The 23,997-nt window shown below is 36.3% G+C and overlaps 1 protein-coding gene across 1 annotated transcript in view; it reads left to right on the top strand.

Annotated features, from left to right (window-relative positions):
* CNOT6 (CCR4-NOT transcription complex subunit 6) overlaps positions 1-23,997 on the top strand; it is a 100,521-nt gene that overhangs the window by 11,325 nt on the left and 65,199 nt on the right. The window contains exon 2 of the mRNA XM_037817644.1: positions 19,395-19,508. Coding sequence (XP_037673572.1) covers positions 19,397-19,508 — 112 coding nt within the window. The 5' untranslated portion in view covers positions 19,395-19,396. The remainder of the gene's footprint in view (positions 1-19,394; positions 19,509-23,997) is intronic.

The raw sequence follows: 23,997 nt of genomic DNA, 5'->3' as shown, positions 1-23,997 counted from the left end.
TTTACTTGGTACCCTGCATGTAGTGGACAGTCATCTTTGGTGATTTGATCTTCAACTATTTGTTTATCTTAATATGTTCTTTGGATCTATACTTTTATATTTGATTTAAAATACAGAAATTAACAATTTTTAAGCTAACAGATATTTGTATTTATGTTGCATTGAAATTTGTGGGTGGCTTATATTGCTGTGTTTTTATAGTTGTATTTTGAGTTGATTTATTGTGTTGAACCAAATGAAATTGCCACTATTGGACCATTTCTCACCTTCACAATTGGCAGTTTGTGATTCAACCTAATATTGGGCTGTTGCAACATGCCCTGTGCTTCTCTTTGTATTTTGTATTTATTTATGTATTATTAGGTGCATACACCTAGTTAGAATTGCATATTTAACAGTAGTCTAGTAAACTGTTAGGGCTGTCCATTATGTGCCAGCACTGGGGATGTATAGGACAGTTTTTTCCTAATAGAAATGGGTATTGACTATGTGTCTACTCCTATATTTTTGAAAAATATTTTCTTGTGCTGTAAAAATCTCTTTTTATTGAGGTCTTGTTGATTTGAAAATTTCAGTTAAACCAGTTTGGACTGAAATTTATTTTTGTTCTCCTAGAGAAAAGTATTTAAGGAAATTGTGCATGAGATTTTGTTTTGAGAAGGTATTTGCTACAGAAACATTAAGTTTCTTAGAAATAATACTAAGATATCTGCGTTTTACATTCTTATTCCCTCTGAGTGTACAGTAGAGTTTTCCAGAGGCTAACAAAATGGTATGTGATAGCCTGTCAGATTGAATGCAGAGAAAGGAGAAGCCAGCTGTTTTCTAGTGTAGTGAACTGTTAGAGATTTACAATGTAAAACAATTGACTCTTCCACTGAATTTTAGTTTTGAAAATAGTTTTCATAAAATTGTTTAACATGTGATAGGTTTATTATTTTTAATGAGTTAATAAAATATTTTAAAATTTCTCAACTTTAATTTTTAATACAGTAAATGTCAATGGATATAACCCATATAGCCAGAAGCTCTTTGAGGTACTCATTAATTTTTTAGAGTTGGAAGAGGGTCCTAAAGCAATAGAATTTGAGATCTGCTGGAAGTAAACGAGAGGGATCATGGACCCAATGTAATATTTAGAGAATGAACATGAGGTCTTGGTTTTGACATTGACACACTTCTACAGAGTTCCGTGAGGCAGCGATGTTAATAGAAAGACTGTCAATTTGGATAAATCCCAGCTTTAGAACTTATTAAGAGCATGTGACTTTGGGCCAGATATTTAACCCTGGGTCTCCATTACCTCATCTGTAAAATGAGGACAGCATCTACCTCATGGGTTGTTAGGAGAATTAAGTTGGGATAATATAGCTAAATCATTGCATAGTAGTTGAAAGCACAGGCCTTTGAGCCAGACTTGGGTTAAAATCACAATTTTGTGCCACCTTGTAGCTCGGAGATTTTCGGCTAGTAACTCATTCTCTGGACCTCAGTTTCTTTGTCTATATGAGAAAAATGGCATCTACTCACAAGTGTATTGAGGGTTAAATGAGATAATGTAAAGTGCCTGTACAGTGCCTGACACATAGAAAGTGCTAAAAAAAAAGTTAGCGGTTCTGTGCAGTGGGTGTGTGTCCTAGTTTGCTAATGCTGCAGAATGCAAAATACCAGAGATGGATTGACTTTTATAAAAAGGGGGTTTATTTGGCTATACAGTTACAGTCTTAAGGCCATAAAGTGTCCAAGGTAACACATCAGTAATCAGGTACCTTCACTGGAGGATGGCAGATGGCATCCGGAAAACCTCTGTTAGCGGGGAAGGCACGTGGCTGGCATCTGCTCCAAAGTTCTAGTTTCAAAATGGCTTTCTCCCAGGACATTCTTCTCTAGCAAGCTTGCTCCTCTTCAAACCGTCACTCACAGCTGCACTCCGTTTTCTCTCCTTGAGCCAGCACGTTTATATGGCTCCCCTGATCAAGGCCCACCCTGAATGGGCAGGGCCACGCCTCCATGGGAGTATCCCACCAGAGTCACCACCCACAGCTGGGTGGGGCACATTCCAAGCAAATCTAATCAGCACCAAAAGTCTGTCCCACAAGACCACAAAGATAATGGCATTTGGGGGACACAATACATTCAAACCGTCACAGTGTGCAACACGTTTTTTCCCATTACCCCCATCTGCTTGAGGTTTGCTATAATATTCTGTCATAGCTTTGTCACTAAGTTAGGTTTATACTCAGTTTAACTTAGTTTGTCCTCTTGCTTCTTGTCCCAGGCTATCCTAGAACCCATATTCTCAGCTCTCATGGTTGCTAAGTTCCTTTCTCTCTGGTTTCTCTAAATTTTGTCATCAAGATCAGAAGCCTAGATATTCTTTTTCTTATGCCTGTAAGGCAGACACTGCTTCTGTTGCTTCTGTTAGCACACTTGTCTCCTAATGTTTGCTTTTTTACTGACTATGCAATGATTTAACAGGCATCTCCCCTTGATTTCATGAAAGCATTCAACGAGTACTTAATATATGTTAGTCTCTGGAGTTATAAAAATATTTAAAATATCAGCCCAAGAAGCTTTTATTATGTAGGCCAATGAGGCATGTAAAAAAATTAAGGCGGGATTACTGAATACAATAGAAGTATTTTCAGTGTTCAGAATAGCTCAAGGCAGGGAATACAAACTCCTTTGTTTGGAAGGGATAGGGAAGAAGGTCGTGAGGGCCCTTTTTGAAGGTAGTGCTATTAAAGTTGGAGCTTGAAGGATGGGAGCCCTTAAGTGTTGGGGGGAGGTGGGGTGGCAGGGGAGATCAGGCATTTCAGTCAGAAGCAGCAGCATATGCTAGGGTGGAAGTTTGTGAGAGATCAGTGGGAATTGTAGGAGGAGCCAAGGAGATGGACCAGTTGTAAAAATACCTTGTATGTTTTATAAATGAGCCTGGATTTCCTCTGTTTAGTTAGTTCAACAAATATCTGAGCCTGTTTTGTATCAGATGCTGGTGTAGATGAGAAGGGTACAAAGATGAGTGTGAGATGTGGTTTCAGGGCCATGCTTGTGTTTTTAGGAAGATCACTTTGGACAGCATTTGATGGATTAGAATGGAGGAGAGTAGAGCATAGACATGGGTCTGAGACAGCGTAGCTCAGGTGAGAGGAGAGAGGATTAAGGCAGAGTGGATGAGAAAAAAATTTAGGGGGTAAAATGGACTAGAACTAGAGTCAAGATGTGAAGGCTGTGATTGGATAAGAAAGAGCCAAGGATAATGCTACTTATTTCTGGCTTGGAAAACTGGATGGTGATTATAGGACTGAGGGCAGGTGTGAAGACCATGATGATAATTTCACTTTTTAGCAATATCTTTTTGATACCTAGTTTCTTTCACTAACTTTTAAATTCTATACCTCTTACATAATTCATATGTCGAAGAGAGGTGTGTGTGTATTCACAAGTGCACTTGTGATACAAATTTTGCCATTAAGGGTAGCTCCTGAATGAGATTTATCACCTGAGTAAACTTTTAACTGCATAATACATGGTGGAAACTTGGATAGAAATAGAAGGAAACAAATTTGATGAAACTGAGAATCAGAATGGTTTTGATTTAAAGTGAGATGTAGAGTACCTTATTCGAATTGAGATTAAGAAGGGTTTAGGAAGTGTGGTCCAAGAGCGCCAACTGGTTTTATTTCCATTAGAGTTACATTCTATACTTATATAATTTGATATACTTGACAAAAATAGATGAATAATTTAAAGAGTGTGGTAGGCCTGCCATCTCAGCTATAATTAATATCATACATTTTAAATGCCAGAATATTTCCATCTTAAAAAAATTTATCAATTGTATTTATATGACATTTCAGATATGTTACATGTCTTGGTAGAAACAGAATATAGGCTAAATTAGTACTTGTTGTTACCCCTAAGTGTTTAATTTACCTGTGACTGAATTTTCATTTGCATTGTATTCAAGGTGGAAGTAATGTGTGTGTGTCTTTGAATAGTGGTTTGGTGTCTTTTTTTGCAATAATGGAGAACAGAAAAGATTTTTGATTCATATTTATGATTTGGTTTCCTTTCTTTGAATATTTCCTCATCTATTGTTAAATATCAACATTTTCCTCCTTCCCTTTCCACCAAAAGTATGGCTTGGATCTCATTTCTGCTAATCTGTTTTGAAATTAGTAGACTTTTTTTTGTTCTTCATTGAGCCATCAGGACATCCTCTCAGTGTTAAGGTGTGAAAATGATAGGATATAATAAATTTGGCATAGAATTAATTGGAAATATGGGTTACTGTATTTTAGTCTATACCTGAAGGTTGGGATTTCAGAATGGTCTTTGAAGGACATTCAGCAGACACATACTGTTTTTGTTGATCTTGCTTTTTGAAAGGCATTCATGGTTGTAGTGCTGTGGAAAAACAGCTTGTGAGACGTTTGTGATCCACTGTGGTGGCTGGGGGTGGGCTGGGGAATATTTGGGTTTAGCCTTGGAATACAGGTAGAATTCCGATGTGAAAATGGTATAAGTAATGACTTGGGGATAGGGAAGATGGAGTCTGTTTGAGGAATGCAGTTTGTCTGGAGTTACATTAAAAGGTAAAGAGAGAAGTATTAGGACAAAAGCCTGGTAAAGTGGAGTATTTTGAATTCTAGACTGAGGAGTTTGAATTTGTTTTCTGAACAGAAATCTTAAAATAGGGAGGAGTACCATAAAATCATTGTCTTAAAGCTGGTATGGGAACAGAAATCATTGTTAACATTTTTCAGTTTTATATTCAGAAGTCCAGTCTACAAAGGATGGCTCCTTTTTCTGAATCGTGCCATGCAATTACAACTCTGTGTTAGGGAGAGTAATTTGAGACCAGTATATAAGCTAGAGTGTAATCCTAAATACCAATTATAGGAGGCCATTGTAATAATTGAAGAAAGAGAAAATAAAGTCCTAAATTAACGTACTGGCAGTAAAAAAAAGAAAGTGTTGTAGTAGTGTTATAGTATGATCATACAGTTGTGAGATTTTTGTTTGCTCACCCAGTAGATTAAGCTGTGAGTTCGTGAATTTCTTATTTACTCTTTCTATTCCTAGCATCTAGCAGAGTGCTAGGCACATAGAAGATGCTCAGTAAATATTTGTTGAATGAATAATTCTATAAAAGAATGTTCCCTTAAGGAAGCGTTGTTCTGATGTATATGTTGAATTACTTTTTGGATTTATCATCTATGGAAACCTCATTCTGGGTCATGAAGGAAAGAATGTTTAGACCAGTTCATTAGTGTGATGTGCTAGGCATTATTACACCATACAGGGATATACAAACTTTTTGGGGTGATGGATAATCAAAGTAATGATGTTAGGTGCTATTGTAAATGTGCATTGTGTAGAGGATGGAGTAGTGAACTTGTGCCTTTGTTGGGAAGGGCTTACAGAGCCTATACCTTGTGACCTGAGTTGCCATGAAACTTAAGAACGGGTTTAGGGGGAAGGTTATCTTTGGCAAAGGGATTAGCACATATAGATAGAGTGTGTTTTAGAAGTAGGTTTGCTTGACTTAGTTGAGGACCTTATAGGGTAGCATGGGTAAAAGTGGCTGAAGATCCGTGAGAAAATAGTTGGCTAAGTCCGGATTGTAAAGGACATTGAAGTTCAGACTTTAGGCAAAAAGGGCTGTCGTAGGTTTTTAAGTAGGAGAGTGAAATGAGCAAACATATATCAAGAAAATAATAGCACTGTAGAAATGGGATTGGATGGGCAGAGTCCAAAAGTTTAATTAGGAGGCTAATAGTGGAAGTTGAGAAATGAGGAGGGTGTAAATTAATTTTAGTTACAGGGAAGGTAGAAAAGACAGGTTAAGAGATCTTGAGGAGGTAAAAATCAGTAAGATTTATTGGACTGGAAGAATGCATTGGTGGCAAATTTAGTGTCACTACTTTTTCAAATGTACGCTAAGTCTTTGTAACTATGAGAGGAGCCTTACTGGTTAAAGATAAGAGTATTTCTGCATATGAATTTATTTCTTTCTTCTTCCCTTCCTTACTTTGTTCTCCTCCTCTCCTTTTTTCCTCCTTTATGTTTGGGAGAGAAGTAAACCACAAAGAATGGAGAAGAAGAAAATGGTGAGCATTTAGAAGAAAAGAGACTTGCCAAATTTACTTTTCCTTTATCTATCTTCTCAGTTGAGATTGACTCAATATTCCCCTTGGAAAAAATCTGGCCAATATAATTAAAATAAATTATTTAACTGCAGAATGCCTTTTAACAAAGAGCACATTTTTGTACATGGCTAAAGAAATTTCACATAATTCTTTAATTTTGTAAAAATGAACTGGCTAGTAAGTGTTATCTTCAGTTGTTGACAAAATGTCCTTTATTGCTGGTTTTTGAAGCCAGTGTAGGGACGATTCATTGCATATGATTATATCCCTTAATTCTCTTCAGATCTTGAACAGTCATGACACCAGCCTGTTAAAGGTAGCGGACCAGTTGTCCTGCAGAAAGTCCTACTGTGTCATTTTGTCTGATTGCTTCTTTGTTGTTATCTGGCATTTAATCAAGGTAAACATTATGGAAGTGTGCTTTGTATTTCATCACATCAAGAGCCCCAGTGTCTAGTTATCCAACCATTAGTAATGCTAAGATTGATGAAGGGGATAACCATTATTTCTCCACTGAACATTTTCTACCTTGTAATCAGAAAGTAATCTGGGTGCATTACATCAGTGTCAATGGTTCATTTATAATGTTTGCCTGAATTTCCTTCATAAAGAATAAATTGCTTCTTCATTCATTTATTGGCTGACCTTCTTTTGTAAAATAGGGCTTTCCTTCAAGTGGGGCTATTTGATTACTGTGAAATAGAATTCCTAGTGAAAGGGTAAACATTTGAATCTTTCTCTTTAGTTACCAGCTTTCAAAGTTGAGTAGTTGCCCCAAATGGTGGCTGGCTTGCGCAAGTCCATGCTTGCTTGCTTTCTTCTTGCTTTGGCTACCTTATTAGTATCCTCTGCTGCTAATCCATTTTTTTTTTTTTTATGTCACTGCCAGCTGTGTTTCTGTAGCACAAATATGATCATATTATCCCTTTTCCACTTTGTCTTACCTCTCTGAGGAACTCATGGATTTGTATTGACTCATTGTGTTTCAGTCCATTGCAATTATTATTCTTTCTGTTAAAATATCACAAATTTGGAAGCAGACAGTGGCATAGAGAGAAGTGGAAGCTAGTTAGTCCCCCTGCAATAACTAATAAACAACCGGGAACAACTGGTAAATAATCTGGCATAACTGCAGGGGAACAAACTTGACTGTCCACTCATCATACACCAACTTGAATTGGGAGGAATGACCGAGATCGCAGCGTAAAATCTGTAAGTAAAGATGGCGGACTCGAGCCGGGAGTCCCCTCCCCCTACAGCCTGAACTGCAAAGCCTCGCTGTGATAGAGAGCAACACTCTCCCAGCAAGCAAATATAGCTCAGCCCAGCTCCATCTGAGGTTTTAATTAACAAACGTGGACTGCTCAATACAAGCTCTGAATCCCCAACAAGCAGACAGAGGCTTTTGGTGACGATTGACCTTGGAGAGCCGGAGGACCTCTCTGGGAGGGAGGGAGTTCCCAGAGGACCAGGTGCTGTCTCTGGCCGACGGGTGAAACTGAGGGTGGCTGTGAACTTTAAAGAATAAAGAGAGAATCCTGAAAGCAGCGAGAGAAAGGCAATCCATCACATACAAAGGAAGCTTGATAAGACTATGTGCGGATTTCTCAATAGAAACCATGGAGGCAAGAAGGAAGTGGGCTGATACATTTAAGATACTGAAAGAGAAAAACCACCAACCAAGAATCCTATATCCAACAAAACTGTCCTTCACATATGAGGGAAAGTTTAAAATATTCTCTGACAAACAGACAATGAGCAAGTTTGTGAACAAGGTACCTGCTCTACGGGAAACACTAAAGGGAGCACTGCAGGCAGAAAGGAAAAGACAGGAGTGAGAGGTTTGGAACACAATTGGGAGATAGCACAGCAATGTGAGTACACTGAATAAAGATGACTGTGAGCATGGTTGAAAGAGGAAGGTTAGGAGCATGTGGGACATGAGAAGGAAAAAGAAAAGATAAAGACTGGGACTGTATACTCTGTGAAACCTAGGGTGCTCCAACGGTTGTGATAAAAGGTACAAATATGTTTTTACGTGAGGTAGAACAAATGAATGTCAACACTGAAAGGTGTTAAAAATAGGATGGGGTTGGGGGGAAATACAGTCAGTGCAAACTAAAGACTATAATTAACAGAAACATTGTATTTTGCTTCCTTTAATATAACAAAGGCAATATACCAAAGCTAAATGCTTATGGGGAGGGGGGAAGGGGAAGGGGTATGGGACTCTTGGCATTGGTGAAGTTGTCTGACTCTGTTCTACTTTAGTTTAATGCTGTCTTTCCTTTTGTTGCTTCCTAGCTGTCATGTTTTGTTTTGTTTTGTCTCTTTCTTTTTTCTTTTTCTTTTGTCTTTCTACCTTCTTTGACTCTTCCTTCTTTGTGGAAGAAATGGAGATGTCCTTATATAGATAGTGGTGATGGTGGTGAATACATAAATATGTATAGGGAAGCAAGATTGTTTACTTAGTACAGAATATATAGTGTGTGAACAAAACCGTTTTTTTTTTAAAAATGGGTAGTTTGAAATTTTTTTTACTGTTTTTTTTTTTATTAAAAAAGAAAGAAATGGGTTGATGAAGAAACCTTGAGGGCACTTTATTAAGTGAAATAAGAGACACATAAAGACATATATTGCAGGGTCTCATTGATATGAACTAATTATGATATGTAAACTCATAGACATGAAATATAAGTTACCAGGATATAGAATGAGACTAAAGAATGGGGAGCGGTTGCTTATATGAGTAGAATGTTCAACTAGGGTGGACTTAAACGTTTGGAAATGGTCAGAGGTGATGGTAGCACATTGTGAGAATAACTAACAGTGTTGAATGGTATATGAATATGGTGGAAAGGGGAAGCTCAGTCACGTATGTCACCAGAAGGAAAGTTGGACGTTAACAGATGGGAGTGTATAAAACAGTGAATCTAGTGGTGAACAATGTCCATGATTAACTGTACAAATATTAGAAATCTCTCTCATGAACTAGAACAAATGTATGACACTATAACTAGAAGTTAATAATCGAGGGGCATATAGAAAAAAATATATACCTATTGCAAACTATGTACTACAGTTAGTAGTATTTTAACATTTTCATCAAATTAACAAATGTGCTATACCAAAACTATGAATTGGTAACAGAGGGGGTTGGTTAGGGGTATGGGAGGATTTGAGTTTCCTTTTTTTGTCTTTATTTCTTTTCTAGAGTAATGGAAATGTTCTAAAAATTGAAAAAAAAGGATTAGTTGTGGTGATGGATGATAGCTGTATGATGGTACTGGGGGCAATTGATTGTACACGTTGGATCTTTGGATAATTGTATGGTATGTGAACAATCTCAATTAAAAAAAAAAAAAATCAGAAATTTGGCCAGTAGGGATCCCTAGCTTGTGTCTGTATTATTTGGACATGATGATCCTACTAGACTTAGCTTTTTGGCACTCTTTCCTGGGGCTCATTTTTTACATTTTCTGCCCCAGACTTTTATTTCATTTTTACTGAGATATATTTACACCCCATGAAATCATCCACAGTGTACAATCAACTCTTCACAGCACCCAGCACCATCTTAACAGTGTGCATTCACCACCACAATCAATTCCGGAATATCTTCCCCACTCCCCAAAAAATAGGAACAAGAACAAAAGTAAAAGTAGAAAAGAACACCCAGAGCATTCCATCCTCCCATCCTGCCCTATTTTTCATTTAATTTTTGTCCCTATTTTTATATCCATCAACCCATACACTGGATAAAAGGGAGTGTGAGCCACAAGGTCCCACAACCACACAGTCACACCGCGCAAGCTACACAGCCACACAATTGTCCCCAAGAATCAAGGCCACTGGGCTGCAGTTAGACAGCTTCAGGCACCCCCCTCCAACCACTCCAACACACCAAAAACCAAAAAAGACTATCTTACAGTGCACAAGAACGCCCCCCAGAGTGGACCCCCCCCCCCGACTCCACTGGAAATCTCCCAACCACTGTAACCCCACCTTGCCCCATTTTGCCTTCCCCTCTTTGGCCATTTTCTATAAAGAATTTGGCTTTCTTGGTATTAGAGATTAAAGTTGAGGATTAAGAGTGCGGTAATTCTAGAGGTAACATTGCTTCTAGAACATTTAATTGGATAGTTAGAAGCAAATGGAAAAACATGATTTATATTATATTGTCAAGTCAGTTTTAGTATTGGTGTTTTCATTTACTTTTCTTTGATTTTATAAATGTTCTCTTAACCTGAAAATCTTGGTTCCTAACATCATTAACATAAATAGTTATTTGCTTAATACAAAAATACCATAGTATGAATGTACTGTAACTTATTAACCAAATATTCTTACTGATGGTCATTTAGATTGTTTGCATTTTTTCTGTCACAGAATCCTGTAATGAAGGGTAAATTTTTAACAAAAAGTACATGAATTGTTTGTTAACAGTTGTTTGCAAATTCTCTTTTGTCTGTCTTGCACTTGACTTAGGGTTTGAGTATAGAATTTTTTTAAATTGAAATAAAGTTTACATCAGATGAAATGTACAGACCTTAAATGTACATTTGAGTTTTAATAAATGTATGCCTACCCATATAGACACATACCCCAATCAAGATATTGAATATTTCCGTTACTCAGAAAATTCTCTTGGTCAGTACTATAGGCAACCACTGTAGTGATAAATATTTCTCCGTTTCTTTAGGTCTTTAGTTTTTCTCAGCATTGTTTTGTAGTTTTTAATATAGAGGTCATATATATCTTTTGCTAGGTTTATTCCTAAGTAATATATTTTAATGCTATTATAAATGAAATTAATTTTTCAGTTTTCCTTTTCCAATTATTTGATGCTGTTACATAGAAATACAGCTGATTTTTGTATGACCTTGTATCCTAGGATATTTTTACCTTCACCTATCTAGTGGTTATATTGTAGGCTTGTTAGATTTTTCTCTGTAAACTTAATTCATGTTGTTTATGAATACACTTTCACTTCTTTCTCTGCAAAGTGACCTTTTATTTCATTTTCTTTATTACACAGGCCAGAACTTCCAATACAATACTGAATAGAAATTGTAAGAACAGACATGCTTGTTTTATTTCATTGTTAAGGGGAACGCTTTCAGTATTTCACTAACAATTTTGCTGGACACTTTGTATTGAAAGCATTATATGTTTCACCTTTAAGTTACCTGAAGGTTTTTCGTAGATACTGTTTATGAGATTGGCAGTGGTCTTTCCTATTCTTAATGTGTTCTTTTCATAAATTGGCACTGCATTTGGTCAAATGCTTTTTTTCTGCAGCTGTTGGGATGATCATATGTTTTTTCCTCCATTTTAAATTTTTGTTAATTAGGTAAATTACATTGATTTTAGAATGTTAAGTCAGTTTTGTGTTTCTGTGATGAACCCCATATGTGGTCATGATGCATTATGTCTTTTATATATTACTGAATTTGATATACTGAGATTTTAAGAATTTTTGCTTCTGTCTCCTTGAACAGTATTAGTGTCTATTTTTGTTTTCCTGTAACGCCTTTGTCAGGTTTTGGTGTCAGGAGTTTTGCTGGCCTCATAAAAAAGGTTAAGTAGTTGTTCAATTTATTGGCCCAAAGTTGTTTAATATTCTTTTGTTATCTGTGAGTTCTGTAATGATAGTCCTTCTTTCATTACTAATATTGGTAGTGTGTGTGTTTTCTCTTTATTTCTTGATCCATCTCCTAGGGAGTTATGAGTTTTATTGATCTTTTCAAAGAACCAACTTAGGCTTTGTTAGTTTTTTGTATTAATTTTTCTTATTCAAATTTCTTATTCTTTTTCGAGTTTCTTAAATTGGCATCTTATATTGTTCATTTAGGTCCTTCTTTTCTAATATAAGCATCTAAAACAGCTTTAAATTTTCTTCTAAGCCCTCTGTTTTACCTGCATTCTATAAATTTTGATACATTATATTTTCATTGTTACCTCATATGAAGTATTTTCTAATTTTACTTGTGATTTTTTTTTATTTGACCCATGATTATTCATACATATGTTTAAATTCCAAGTATTTGGGAGGTTTTTTAGCTTTCTTATTTTGGGGGTTTATTTTCTTTTTTGATCGTTGGCAGAAAACCTATGTTAGGATTTAAGTGTTTTAAAATTTACTGAGATTTATTTTGTGGTCCAACATATGATCTAAGATTTATTTTATAACTCAGCAGATGGTCTATCATGGTGAATGTACCTCTGCATTTGAAAAGAATGTGTATTCTGCAATGGTTGGGTGTAGGGTTAAGTGCAAAGTTGATGACATTGATAGTGTTCAAATATTTTGTATCCTTACTGATTTTTTTGTCTACTTCTATTAATTATTGGGAAGAGCTGTTTAAATCTCCAAATATGATTTCTCTGTGGAATTATCTGTTTTTCTGTTTTCTGTCAATTTTTGCTTAATGTAATTTGAAGCACACCTGATAAGAGGCACACACATTGCATATTGTTTTGTATTCCTAATGAATTGACCTTTTGTCATGAAATGTCTTATCTTTGCTAATACTTCTTCGAAGCCTACTCTTTCTGATTAATTTAGCCACCTGTTTTCTTATGCATACTGATTTCATGATGTATCTTTCTTTATCCACTTGTTTTTTTGCTTACAGTGCCTCTTTTGCTGGTAGCACATGGGTGGATCTTGCTTGTTAAATCCAGTTTGATAGTCTGCCCTTTCATTTGGTGTGTTTATTCCATTAACATTTAATGTGATGTGGTTGGGTTTAAGTGCTGCCACTTTGCTATTTTTTTCTGTTTGCCTCTCTGTTTGTGGTCCTCTGTTTTTCCTTTCTTTTGTGTTAATCCTATAATCTTCAGTGTTCTATTCCTTTATTGGCATTTTACCTACACAAATATTCTTGTTTTTGTTGTTAAATTAAAGATTATAGTATACATACTTAACTCACCACATCTAAATAGACTTAATATTGAATTCCTTTTTTCACAGTAAATATAAACCTTTATGATAGTAAATTCTTCCTGTCCTCTCCTGCTTTTGTCCTTTGTGCTATTTCATAAACTTTAAAATATATGCTATAATTTTTGCTTTGAATAGATAGTTGTCCTATGATAGAGCTAGAAAAGAAGCAAAAAAGTTTGATATTTACCTTTCTTTATGTCATTTTGGTGTTCTTCATTCCTTCTTGTAGTCTGTTACCATACAGTTTCACTGGCCTTAAGAATTACCTTTAGCATTTTTACAGTACAGGTCTGATGGTGATGAATTCTTCCAGCTTTTGTTTATCTAAAAATGTCTTTATTTTAACTTCATATTTAAAGGGTATTTTCACTGGATACAAAATTGTAGGTAGACACTTCATTAAAAACTATTTCTGCACTTTAAAGGTATTCCAGTGCTCCTAGGCTTACATTGCTTCTGTTGAGAATTCAGTGGTCATTCTTATTGTTATTTTCCCTACATATTGTGTTTTCTATATTTGGCTGCTTTCGAGATTTTGTCTTTGATTTTCAGCAGTTTGACCATTATGTTCCCTAGGTGTGTCACTGAGTTTGTATTAATAGATATCCTTCCTTCCCTCCCTCCCTCCCTTCCTCCTTCCTTCCATCCCTCCCTCCCACTTCAAGCTGTAGGGTCAGTTCTTCCTTTATTTTAGGAAAATTTTATCCTGTTTTGATTTTTTTTATCAAATCAAAGGTGTCATTGGTGGTAAAGTGCATCATTTTATATACCACAAAGAGAAAAATCTGCAAACTTAATGATGAAACATGATTGATTGTAAGATGCATCCCCACTTCACAGAAATAAAATTTAAAAATTTGTGCCTTGAAATATTGTATGTCTTTGGATAATGTTTTTCCATTCATTTCCTTTACAGAGATAACCAGTTTTACATAGAATGGACCTTCATTATCCAACCTCCATATCCACTTTCTTTTTCATTGCTTTCATATCTGCTTTTCTCTACATTTTCTATTAGTACATGTTTCTGATTGAGTTTTTAGTGGCATGTATTTTATTCAGGGTTTCTAAATTTTTATCAGTTTTGTAATTGGGTTGCTTTGTTCCTCAGGTTTTTTTTTTTTTACTTTTTGCGAAGTATACTACGTATACAGAAGGGCACTAATGAATAATAATAAAATGAAACACCTGTGTGTTTACTACCCAGCTACAAAATTGGACATTAGCAGTATCTTTGAAATCTCTTGTCTCTGGTAGAGGTAATTACTGCCTTGGATATCATATTAATCATTTCTTTGCTTTTGTTTTGTTGTGCCACAAAAGTGTTTCTCTAAATAATGTGTTCAACTTTGCCTGTTTTGTCTTTTGAATTAGGAATTAGTGGGAATCATGTATATATTCTTCTCTGATTTGCCTTTTTTTTTTTTTTTGCCTCAACTTATTTTTAAGTTTTAAAAATACTTATATTCCATTTTAAGAATACTCATTTTTTTCCCATTAGCTCTGTAGTCTTCCTTTTTATTTCAACTTGTCTTGTTCTGTATTTGACTTCTTTATTTTAGAGACTTCATAGACTCTAAATTTCTTCAAGCATGAAAAGCACTTGTTTGTGAATTTTGTTTTTCTATTTCTGTAGCATTTTCCCCCAAAAATGGATTCTTCGTGGGTTCTTTGCAGTGGTGATTTTGTATAGTTATTATGCTGTTTGTGTGTTGAAATTAACTCTTGTTACATTGGCCCCTCTGTGTTAACTTGCTCTTTATCAAATGTAAAGTGGCTGGATTCTTTTGGCACCTCTCTTGTTTTCTCCTTAGAGATTTGTTGTGAAAGCTACACTGGTTTTTCTCGTGCTTGTACGGATGAGGGAGAGGCAAGGCTGTGGCATACCTGTTGGCTACGGGCAGTTATGATTGGTTTTTGTAATTTTGTTCTTGCATATCCTTTTCCCATGGAAAGAACTCTTTCTTAGTTCTTATCTTACTTCTTTTCTCTTTTACTTTACATGCTGATAAATTTCTTCAACCCGTCTCTGATTCCTGCCCCTACCCCCTTCGTCTTACCAAGCCCCCCCAACACACCCACACACACCCACACCCTGTTTGTGGGAGTGTGGGGTACAGACTGTGTGGGTTCCTGAAGGTTTTTCTTTCTCCCTCTAGATGGTAGTTTTTCAAGGTTTATGGTATGCAGTTAGGCCACCCTTAGTTTAAATGCTCCAGAAGAGTCCTTCAGTTCATTGTGTTATGAACTGTAATTCTGCTTTTTTGCCACTAACTTTCCCAGGATGGTTCTAGTTGGTTTGTTGTGGTTTTTAACCTTTAAACCATTTTATAAAATGTTTAAGTATGTAAACATAACTTTTAAATAAATATGGTAACTAATGTCCTCTGTTTCTTGAAGTAAAATAATTATTCTAGAATAATGAAAAGCCATTACTCCTAGGGCTGGAACAGGGCTGGATTTCTTGCTGCCAAGCTCAGTAGTGATGTCTGGCACTGGATTGGTTAAGGAGGAGATTGACTAGTCAGATGCTAAATTCCTGCTGACCTTGGCCTAGCCTTCTTTGAAAATAGTCTTTTGTAATTCTCCTTGACAGTTTGTGATTTTTGGGAAGCCTTTCATTTCTTTTTTGATAGCAGTCTACAGTGACATGCTGTGTTTTTAAGAGATCAAGATCTACTTGTTGATTTCAAAGCTTTGGAAAATACCCTGAATTGTAGGCTATTCCTAATATCCTTTTCTGTAGCTGGTCTCTGTGCTGTGTTTTGATGGACTCTCAGAAAAACGGGTAGAGTTTCCCAGTTGGCACACGCTCTCCTGCTGCTACCGTTTGGGAGCTTGATGGTTCGGGTTGCTACTATTTCTTTTATTCTATTGTATTTTTTTTTTTTTTTTCCACTTCTTTACCCCCAATCTCAGGGACTTGGAAAATAGAAAGTATTTCTTCACTGCTTTTGAATTTAGAGTGAATTTCCCTTAAATTTAAAACAGCCTGTCTTACATTATGAAAACAAGAAAGGGAGTGGTTGGCTGCTGAGGCAGAAATCCTAACTTTGATAGAATGGCCAAGATAGGTTCAGAGCCTGTTTCAGATTCCTTAGTTCAGTAACACTTTTGTCAGTTCGCCAGTGTGATCAAACTCTGGGCATTGATGCACACCCGCTAAACTCACATGCGATTGGTAAGTCAGACTTCTGACTTTCACTGAGAAATGAAGTGATAAATAGGACCAAAATACTAATCTCAGCTGGTCAGAGAAATTTCCCTTTACAAAATTTGATTTGGAAAAGCCGATGGAGATCAGAAGGTTGGTTTGTAAGTAGAAGCCGGTCAGAATAATAGCATTTGGGTGATCTTATGGGATAGCTTGAGGGATGTTAAGGGATATTGTCATCAAGTTCTAATAGACTTACATGGCATTTAATATTTTTTAGGCTAAAACTCACATATTCAAGACATTCAGAAAGGCCATTTGCTTCACCAGATTGTCCTCTAGACACAATGAACAATTCTTTTCTCTAGCTGACTATATTAGGCGTTTTTTGTCAATCTGAAAACTTCAGTCATTGCATTTCTGTACTGAAGACATTAACATACAAGAGTCAGTAATTAACAATACTGTTTTGGATAGACTCTTTCTTGTGCCTATGATGAGTCTCACCGTTCATATCCTTACTTATTTTAAACAGCTTTAGGATTGTTTTTAGGATTATTAACTTCTGTCCTTTGGCTATGAATATATATAAATGTTCAGAGCCCATTTCTGTGTTTGGAAAGGAGCTCTGCTTCCCACCACAGGGAGGCAGCATAACAATGAAAATAACTTGACTTTTAATCAAGCAGGTCTATATTCAAACCTTGATTCTGCTACTCTTCAACCTTCTGACACTGGGCAAATTACTTAAACCTGTCAAAGCCTCAGCTCTGCAGGAAGAACTAGTGAAAGACTAAATCTAGAGAGACAGGAGGAAAACCTAGAGAAAGGTATCCTAGAAGCCAAGTAAAGTAAGTATTCCTAGGAGGGAATGATCATGTACATCAGATGCTGACCATAGGACAAGTAAAAAGTGGTATCAGAAAGGACCATTGGATATGGCAGTGTGGAGGTCACCGGGATTCCTCTTGACAGGCAGTTTTTGGTGGAAGTTAAAGGTACTTACTGACTAAAATGGATTTAAGACTGGGAGAAGAGGACTAGGTGACAGAGAGCGTATGCAACCCTTGAGGATTTTTTTACTGTAAAGAGGAGGAGGAGAAAGAGTGGTAGCTGGAGAAGGACATGAGATCAGGACTTTTTTTTTCTAAATAGGGAAAATAATACCAGTAGGAAGGAGAAAATTGATGTAGGAGAGAAAGAGAATTGCTGGAGTAATGTCTTTCGGTAGGCAAGGTGATAGAGTGGGATTAGGTGCATAGGTGGATTAATTGCTAAAAGGGCAGGCAGTGTGTCCACAGTAAAAAGAGAGTATCGCTAGATGTATGTGGGAGTTTGTAGAAAGGCCAGTTCTGGTTGTTTCCTGTTGTACTGAGGAAATAGAAGTAAGGTCTTCAGCTGAGAGGGAAAATAGAGGAGGAGGTGATAGAGGTTTGAGGAGAGAAGTCATCTAGGAAGAGGGGATGGGCTCAGAATTCACAGTATTATTTTTGGGCAGCATTAAGAACCCATTGGTTGTAGGTTTTTCTCCAGGTATGTTTAGCTGTGTAGGTATACAGACTAAGTGGAGAGGTGGATTAAACCTGGATTATGGGTTTATCCACACAAATAAGATCAAACAAGAGCAGGGCAAGGGCAAGAGGAGTGCTATTTCATTTCGCCTAAATATTTCACTATGTATCTATAATGAATAAAAGGACTTTTAAAAAAAGAAACATAGGCACAAACAAAATGACCAGCACTTCTTTAATATCATCTAATATTTAATCCATGTTCAGATTTCCCTGATTCTCAAGTGTCTTTTTACACTTGGTCTGTTCAAATCAGGAACACAGTCTACACATTACATTCCATTGCTGTAATTCTTAAGCCATTTAATCTATATCCGGTTCCTTTTGCTCTCCTTTTTTTCGTTTCATTCATTTGCTGGAGAAACTGGGTCATTTGTCACATAAAGCTTTCCATATTCTTCATCTGGCTGGCTGTATCTTGTGGCGTTATTTACTTATTTTTTTTTAATTAGGAATCCTTTATTTGTTCATGAGAATTTGTTAGTTGATGATGCATGAATACTTGTATATAAGGAAGATGCTTTAAAAGAGAATTAGCCTGCATTATTATTGTTTCCTTCACTTAGAAATTAAAATCATATTCTTACTTTTTTAGCCCACCATTTCTCCCTTTTCTTTTCCTCTGTATCTGTGCATTCCTTTGGCATTGTCCTACCTGCCTGGTTTATTTTACTTTACTTTTTGTTTTATTTTGTCTCTCCTATCAGAGTTCTAGTCAAGATTTGGCGAACTGTATGACTGGGGGTTCAAATCCCGCCTGCTGCCTGTTCCTCGTGGTCTTATTTTTAACATGTTCCTCTATCCCCTTACTGTTTATAAACTAGTTCATTTGATTCAGGTTCAGTCTTTTTTCTTTTTCTTGTTTTTTGTTGGGGACACAAGAACAGATGTAGTGTTTTGTACTTCATATCATGTCTCACAGGAGGCCCCTAACATCTGATTGTCCTAGTGATGAAATTGATCATTGGATTCAGGTGTTACATATAGTCTGCTCTAGCCATTAAAAAATGTTTCTATTGATTATTTTCACATAGTGGTTTTATTAACCACTGATGATCATTGCCTAGATCTGTTATTTCATTTGGAGTTGCAAAATTATGATTTCCTAAGGATATAATTTCTTCTGCATTTATTAGCTGGAATTCTCTTAAGAAACATATTTTCTCATCTAGTTTATGCCAGAAAGGCAGGATAAATGCTTGATTTTTCAGGTGACTGGGTTTTTATTTTTTTAATTAAAATTATGAGTTACGTACTTCACCATGACTCATAGTCATTCTTACAATGTTCACATTGTCTCCCCTTTGGCCACTAAGAGTTTTTTCAAGTTCACTCCTCTCCTTCACAGTCACAATACCTTTGTAGCTTCCCAGGCTTATTTTGTACCTTTTCTGTCCCGGACCTAAAAACGTCAGTTTCTCCAAGGAACCCTAGTTCCTTTTAGTGGGAAATGGCATTAAGAGACCATAGCATTGGTATCTGCTTCTTAGGAAGTTGTTGTTGCTTTTGGTTATTTGATTCCTGAGAATACTGATTGGTTTTTTTTTTTTTTCTTAATTCAACAGGCATGCCCAAAGAAAAATACGAGCCCCCTGACCCTCGGAGGATGTACTCAATTATGTCCTCTGAGGAAGCAGCAAATGGAAAGAAATCACATTGGGCAGAGCTTGAAATAAGTGGTAAGACATGGAAGCATGAGTTTATGGTATGGAAATTAAGATACAGTAGAAAATTAAGTTTTTTAATTCCAATACACAAAAGAGGCAATGATTGTATTTTACAAATGCTAACATCTTAGAAGCAGTAAGGTTCAGTGGAAAGAATGTGGTTTGAGTTGAAGTTCAAAACTGACTCATTGCTTATTCTCTCAATGTCAGTGTCCTCTTATAAAATGGGGATAATAATATCAAGGATTCAATGAAAATAACAGTGTGAAATGCCTGGTGCTCAAAGGTTTGTTTTGATATTTAATTCTTTGATAAAGTAGCGGTGAGCTTTTGCATTATCAAATTTACATTGGGATAGTAAAGGTTTTGGGATAGATTGTTTCTCCTTTTTCAGCCTGGCTCTCTCAGGGCAGCCTTAAATCAAAGAAGTTTGAAGCAGATCTCAAATTCAAAGAAATATATGAGCCCTAGACCCGGAGAGGATATCCTTTCCCCAGGGTCCCTGCCAGTGGTCATCCAGCATCTTCTTTAATACTCTAGAGGTGGTGAAAGGGGCATTATTATTTCTTGAGGAAACCTAGTGCCAAAGAAGTTTTCTCTTAATGTTGGCCTAATATGCCTCCTCATGCTCTCCTTCCAGTTTGTCCTGATTTTTGTCTTTGATATAATACAGAGCAAGTTTTCTCTTCTGCCTGACTACCCGTTGTCTTTTTTTTGTTTGTTTTAATGTAATGCAACAAACATACTGACCATACACTAGTGTAAAACATCTCGTCAGGCACTGTCATAGATGTGCAAAATTTATAGACGAATAAAGCACAGTCCCTGTCCTTATGGAGCTTATGATATATTAGGGAGTGAGGAGAGTGCACAGTATAAACAGTAGCCCAAACGTGACTGCCAGGTTTCTACGTAAAAGTGCTGCACAGGAAGCAGAAAAGAGGCTGTGACTAGCACTCGTGGCCTGCTCACAGCTTCTCCTGTGCAGCCGCACTGGAGGTAGTTGCCCACCTGGGTCTCTGCTCTTACCTTCTGCCAGTTTTTAGCTTGCTGGCCTTCACTAAGCAGAGTTCAGTCAAGTCAAGTGAAAGGCCTGCGTTTCTCCTCTCCTGCCTGTTTCCAGAGAGAAGTGTGCTCTCATTCACCGGGCACCCTCAGCACAGGCATGCCCACTCGCACGGTTATTGTTCGTGCCTGCAGGATGGGTGTTTAGCCGTACTTTTCTGTTCCTTTATAAAACTGTATTAGCCTTTCTTTGAATTACATGTGCTTTGCTTATAGGGAACTTTCCCCTTTCTTCTATCATCAATACCAGCTAGAAAGTACTCACTTAGGTCACGGAGATTATATCTCCGATCTGAATGGGTGTCTCTTCCACTTTCCCCTTCCTCTGCTTCATGTTAGAAACTTCTTGGTACTTTTGAGTCACTGCTCTGCTTATTCTGAATTCTGAGAAGAAATTCTAGATGCAGGAGAGGAAGAAAGATGGGAAGAGTCCCCTAAAGTAACATTCTTAACAGTTACTCATATTTTCACCTGCTGCCTTCAGGGAGGATAGAACTGTGGGGTGAATAGTGTATTAGTACTGGATCTGGTAATTTTAAAACCATCCACAAGCATGCCACTTGATTTTCTTAATCAGTCTTTGTTACATGTCTGTAAATTCTCTAGGCTGAAGTCATTTCATGCTTAGACATTTATTTCATGTATGCGTACATGTCCATGAGTCCTATGGTAAAGAATCATGAACATACTGATGCTTTCAGTTTGGTTCACATTCAGCAGTCCTAGGAAACGAATATGATTGCATTTTAGTTAACTTTCCTCTAATGGCATCTGTCTCTCCTTTAATACTATGTCCTGGTTCTCACAGACATGGGATGATAGAATCAGACTGTCCCATAGTTACTCGTTTGTTTTATCCCATATTACATGCTTAACCATCTCAGAATGCCAGTACTAACAATACCACTACCAGTAGGATTACTGAGAGCAGGTCAAAATTTGTTTGCATGTTGCTCCCCACACCCCACCTCACCCCGCCCCACTCCCTGCATTGAAAATAATTGTACCTGTCTGCATTGTCAGTATGTAGCCGTTATGGACCATCAGCTTTCCTGTTTACCCAACATTTAGACTTAGTTTTGCAAATAACTGCGGACTAAATGCCCACCACCAGTTCTTATGTCTCTAATCATTTTGGTTTTATGAAACTTGGTCTCTAGATGATTCCTCAGCATGGGCTCATGGGGAGAATATTCCCTCAGTTTCTTGCATGTTGATAACAGTTTGTGCCCTTAATATTTGAAAGTCAGTTTTGCTGGCTGTAAAATTCTTGGCTCACATTCTTTCCTTAAGAATTTTAAGTATATTGCTCCATTTTAAGTTATGTATGTATGTACGAATTTAGGTCTGGCATAAAGCTTTGCTGTAAGTCTGGTGACAGTCTTTCCTTCAAATTGACAGTTTTATTAGAACATATTTGTTGTTGGCTTTTCTACATTGGTATTCTCAGTTGCGTGGTGTGTTCTTTCAATTCATAATCTGAATTTTTTTTTTTAATTTCAGGAAAGTTTTCTTAACTTAAAATTTTTAGTATTTGTTCTGATCCCTTGTTTTGGTTTTCTTCATCAGAGGAGTCTATTATCTTTATATTACTTATTTGATACTTTCTCTTGAATCCTTTTGGAATCTCTATATATTTTGGAGTTTAAAAATGTCCTCCTATTTTTCTAAAAGCATTCTCTTTCTGTGGTTATTCAAGATTCAGTTCCTTATGGTTTAGTTCTCCTGAAGTTTAATTTTCTTTCCTTAATTTTTCTACATCTAATTTATGTTCTTCTATTGCATCTATCATTTCTTAATATCTTTCAGCTCATTTTCAAAAAGTAGGTAATAGTGTTGATTGTTTCACAGGCGTATTTGTGGGATGCTTTCCTTGTCTGTAGAGGGTTGCTCTCTTCCTTATGCTCTTTTTTCTTTTAGTAACATCTTTTTGCATAATCACTTTTGTGGAATTTTACCTCAGTACTTTTCTATTGCTCGTTTTTATTTAAATTTAGTTTTTCTGAACTTTTAGAACATGTGATTCAGGATAGTTTTTCTAACTTTAGAGCCCCCTCTTCTGTTTACAACTGTTGGAACTTCCTTTCTGAGACTTTCTGGTTCTGTTCTCTTCTCTCATTTTTTATCTGGACCTTCTCTTTCTTTCATCTCCTTTATTCCTGTCCTGCTCAATTGTAATTCCATTCCTGGTGTTTTTCTCCATATTTTGGTCCTGTGGGACCTCGCCCATGAGTTTAGAGTCCCTGGGTCCTAGACAGTTCCCCCCTTTCATAGTTACCACAGACACTTTGTACTCACCTGGTTACTGAATTGGGCAAAACCCCTCCCAGTTTCACCTTATTTCCTCAAATTGCTGCTGTCTGGTGGAGACCTTGTGGTTTGTTTTCACTCTTTTCAGATCCAGTAGACATATTTAAATTTAATGTAATTATTGATGTGCCCTTGGGTTTAAATCTGCTGTCTTACAATGTATTTTCTGTTTCTCATGGATTCTTTGTTGCCTCTCCCTCTTTTTTTCTCTCTTCTTTTGAATTAACTGAGTTTATTTTAAGATTCCATTTTATCTCCTTTATTGGCTAATTAGCTATATCTTTTTCTTTAATTGATGGTTGTGTTAGGGTTTATATTATGAATTTTTAACTTATCAGTAACACTATACCACTTCCTATACAATATAAGAATCTTATGATAGTATACTTCTGTATCTCCTTTCCTAGTCTTTGTTGTATTGTCATCATGCATATGTTATAAATTTCACAATACATTGTTATTTTTTCCTTTAAACAGTCCATAGGATAAATGTCTTTTTATTTACCAACAAAAGATTTACCATTCCTTTGTGTATAGGCAGGTTATTTTCCTTCCAACTGAAGGAAAATGTGTTATAATGTGTTTCCATATGTTATAATATGTTAATATTATAATATGTTATAAATGTTATAATGTTTCCATATGTTATAAATTTCACAATATATAATTTTTTTCCTTTAAACAGTCCATAGGATAAATGTCTTTTTATTTACCAACAAAAGATTTACCATTCCTTTGTGTATAGGCAGGTTATTTTCCTTCCAACTGAAGACTTCTTTAATGTTTCTTGTAATGCAGATCTGCTAGTGATAATTTTTCAGATTTTTATCTGATGAAAACATATTTGGCCTTCATTTTTGAAAGATTATTGCTGGGTATAGAATAGTTATAGGTTAACAGTTTTTACCTTTCAGTACTTTAAGGATGTTCCCCTGCTTTCCGCGTGTGTTGCTTCTGAGGGGAAGTCTGCCGTCATGCTTAATCGTTGTTTCTTTTATGTAATGTCATTTTTCTCAGGCTGCTTCTAGAATTTTCTTTTTATCACTGATTTTAATCAATGTGGTTATGATCGGCTTTGCTGTTTTTTCACATTCCATATGCTTTGGTTTTATTGAATTTGGGTCTG

Source organism: Choloepus didactylus, chromosome 24, assembly GCF_015220235.1.
Source record: "Choloepus didactylus isolate mChoDid1 chromosome 24, mChoDid1.pri, whole genome shotgun sequence".
Lineage (NCBI taxonomy): Eukaryota > Metazoa > Chordata > Mammalia > Pilosa > Megalonychidae > Choloepus > Choloepus didactylus.
Note: the sequence above shows the minus strand (reverse complement) of the source record. Positions and strands in the feature narration are given on the sequence as shown.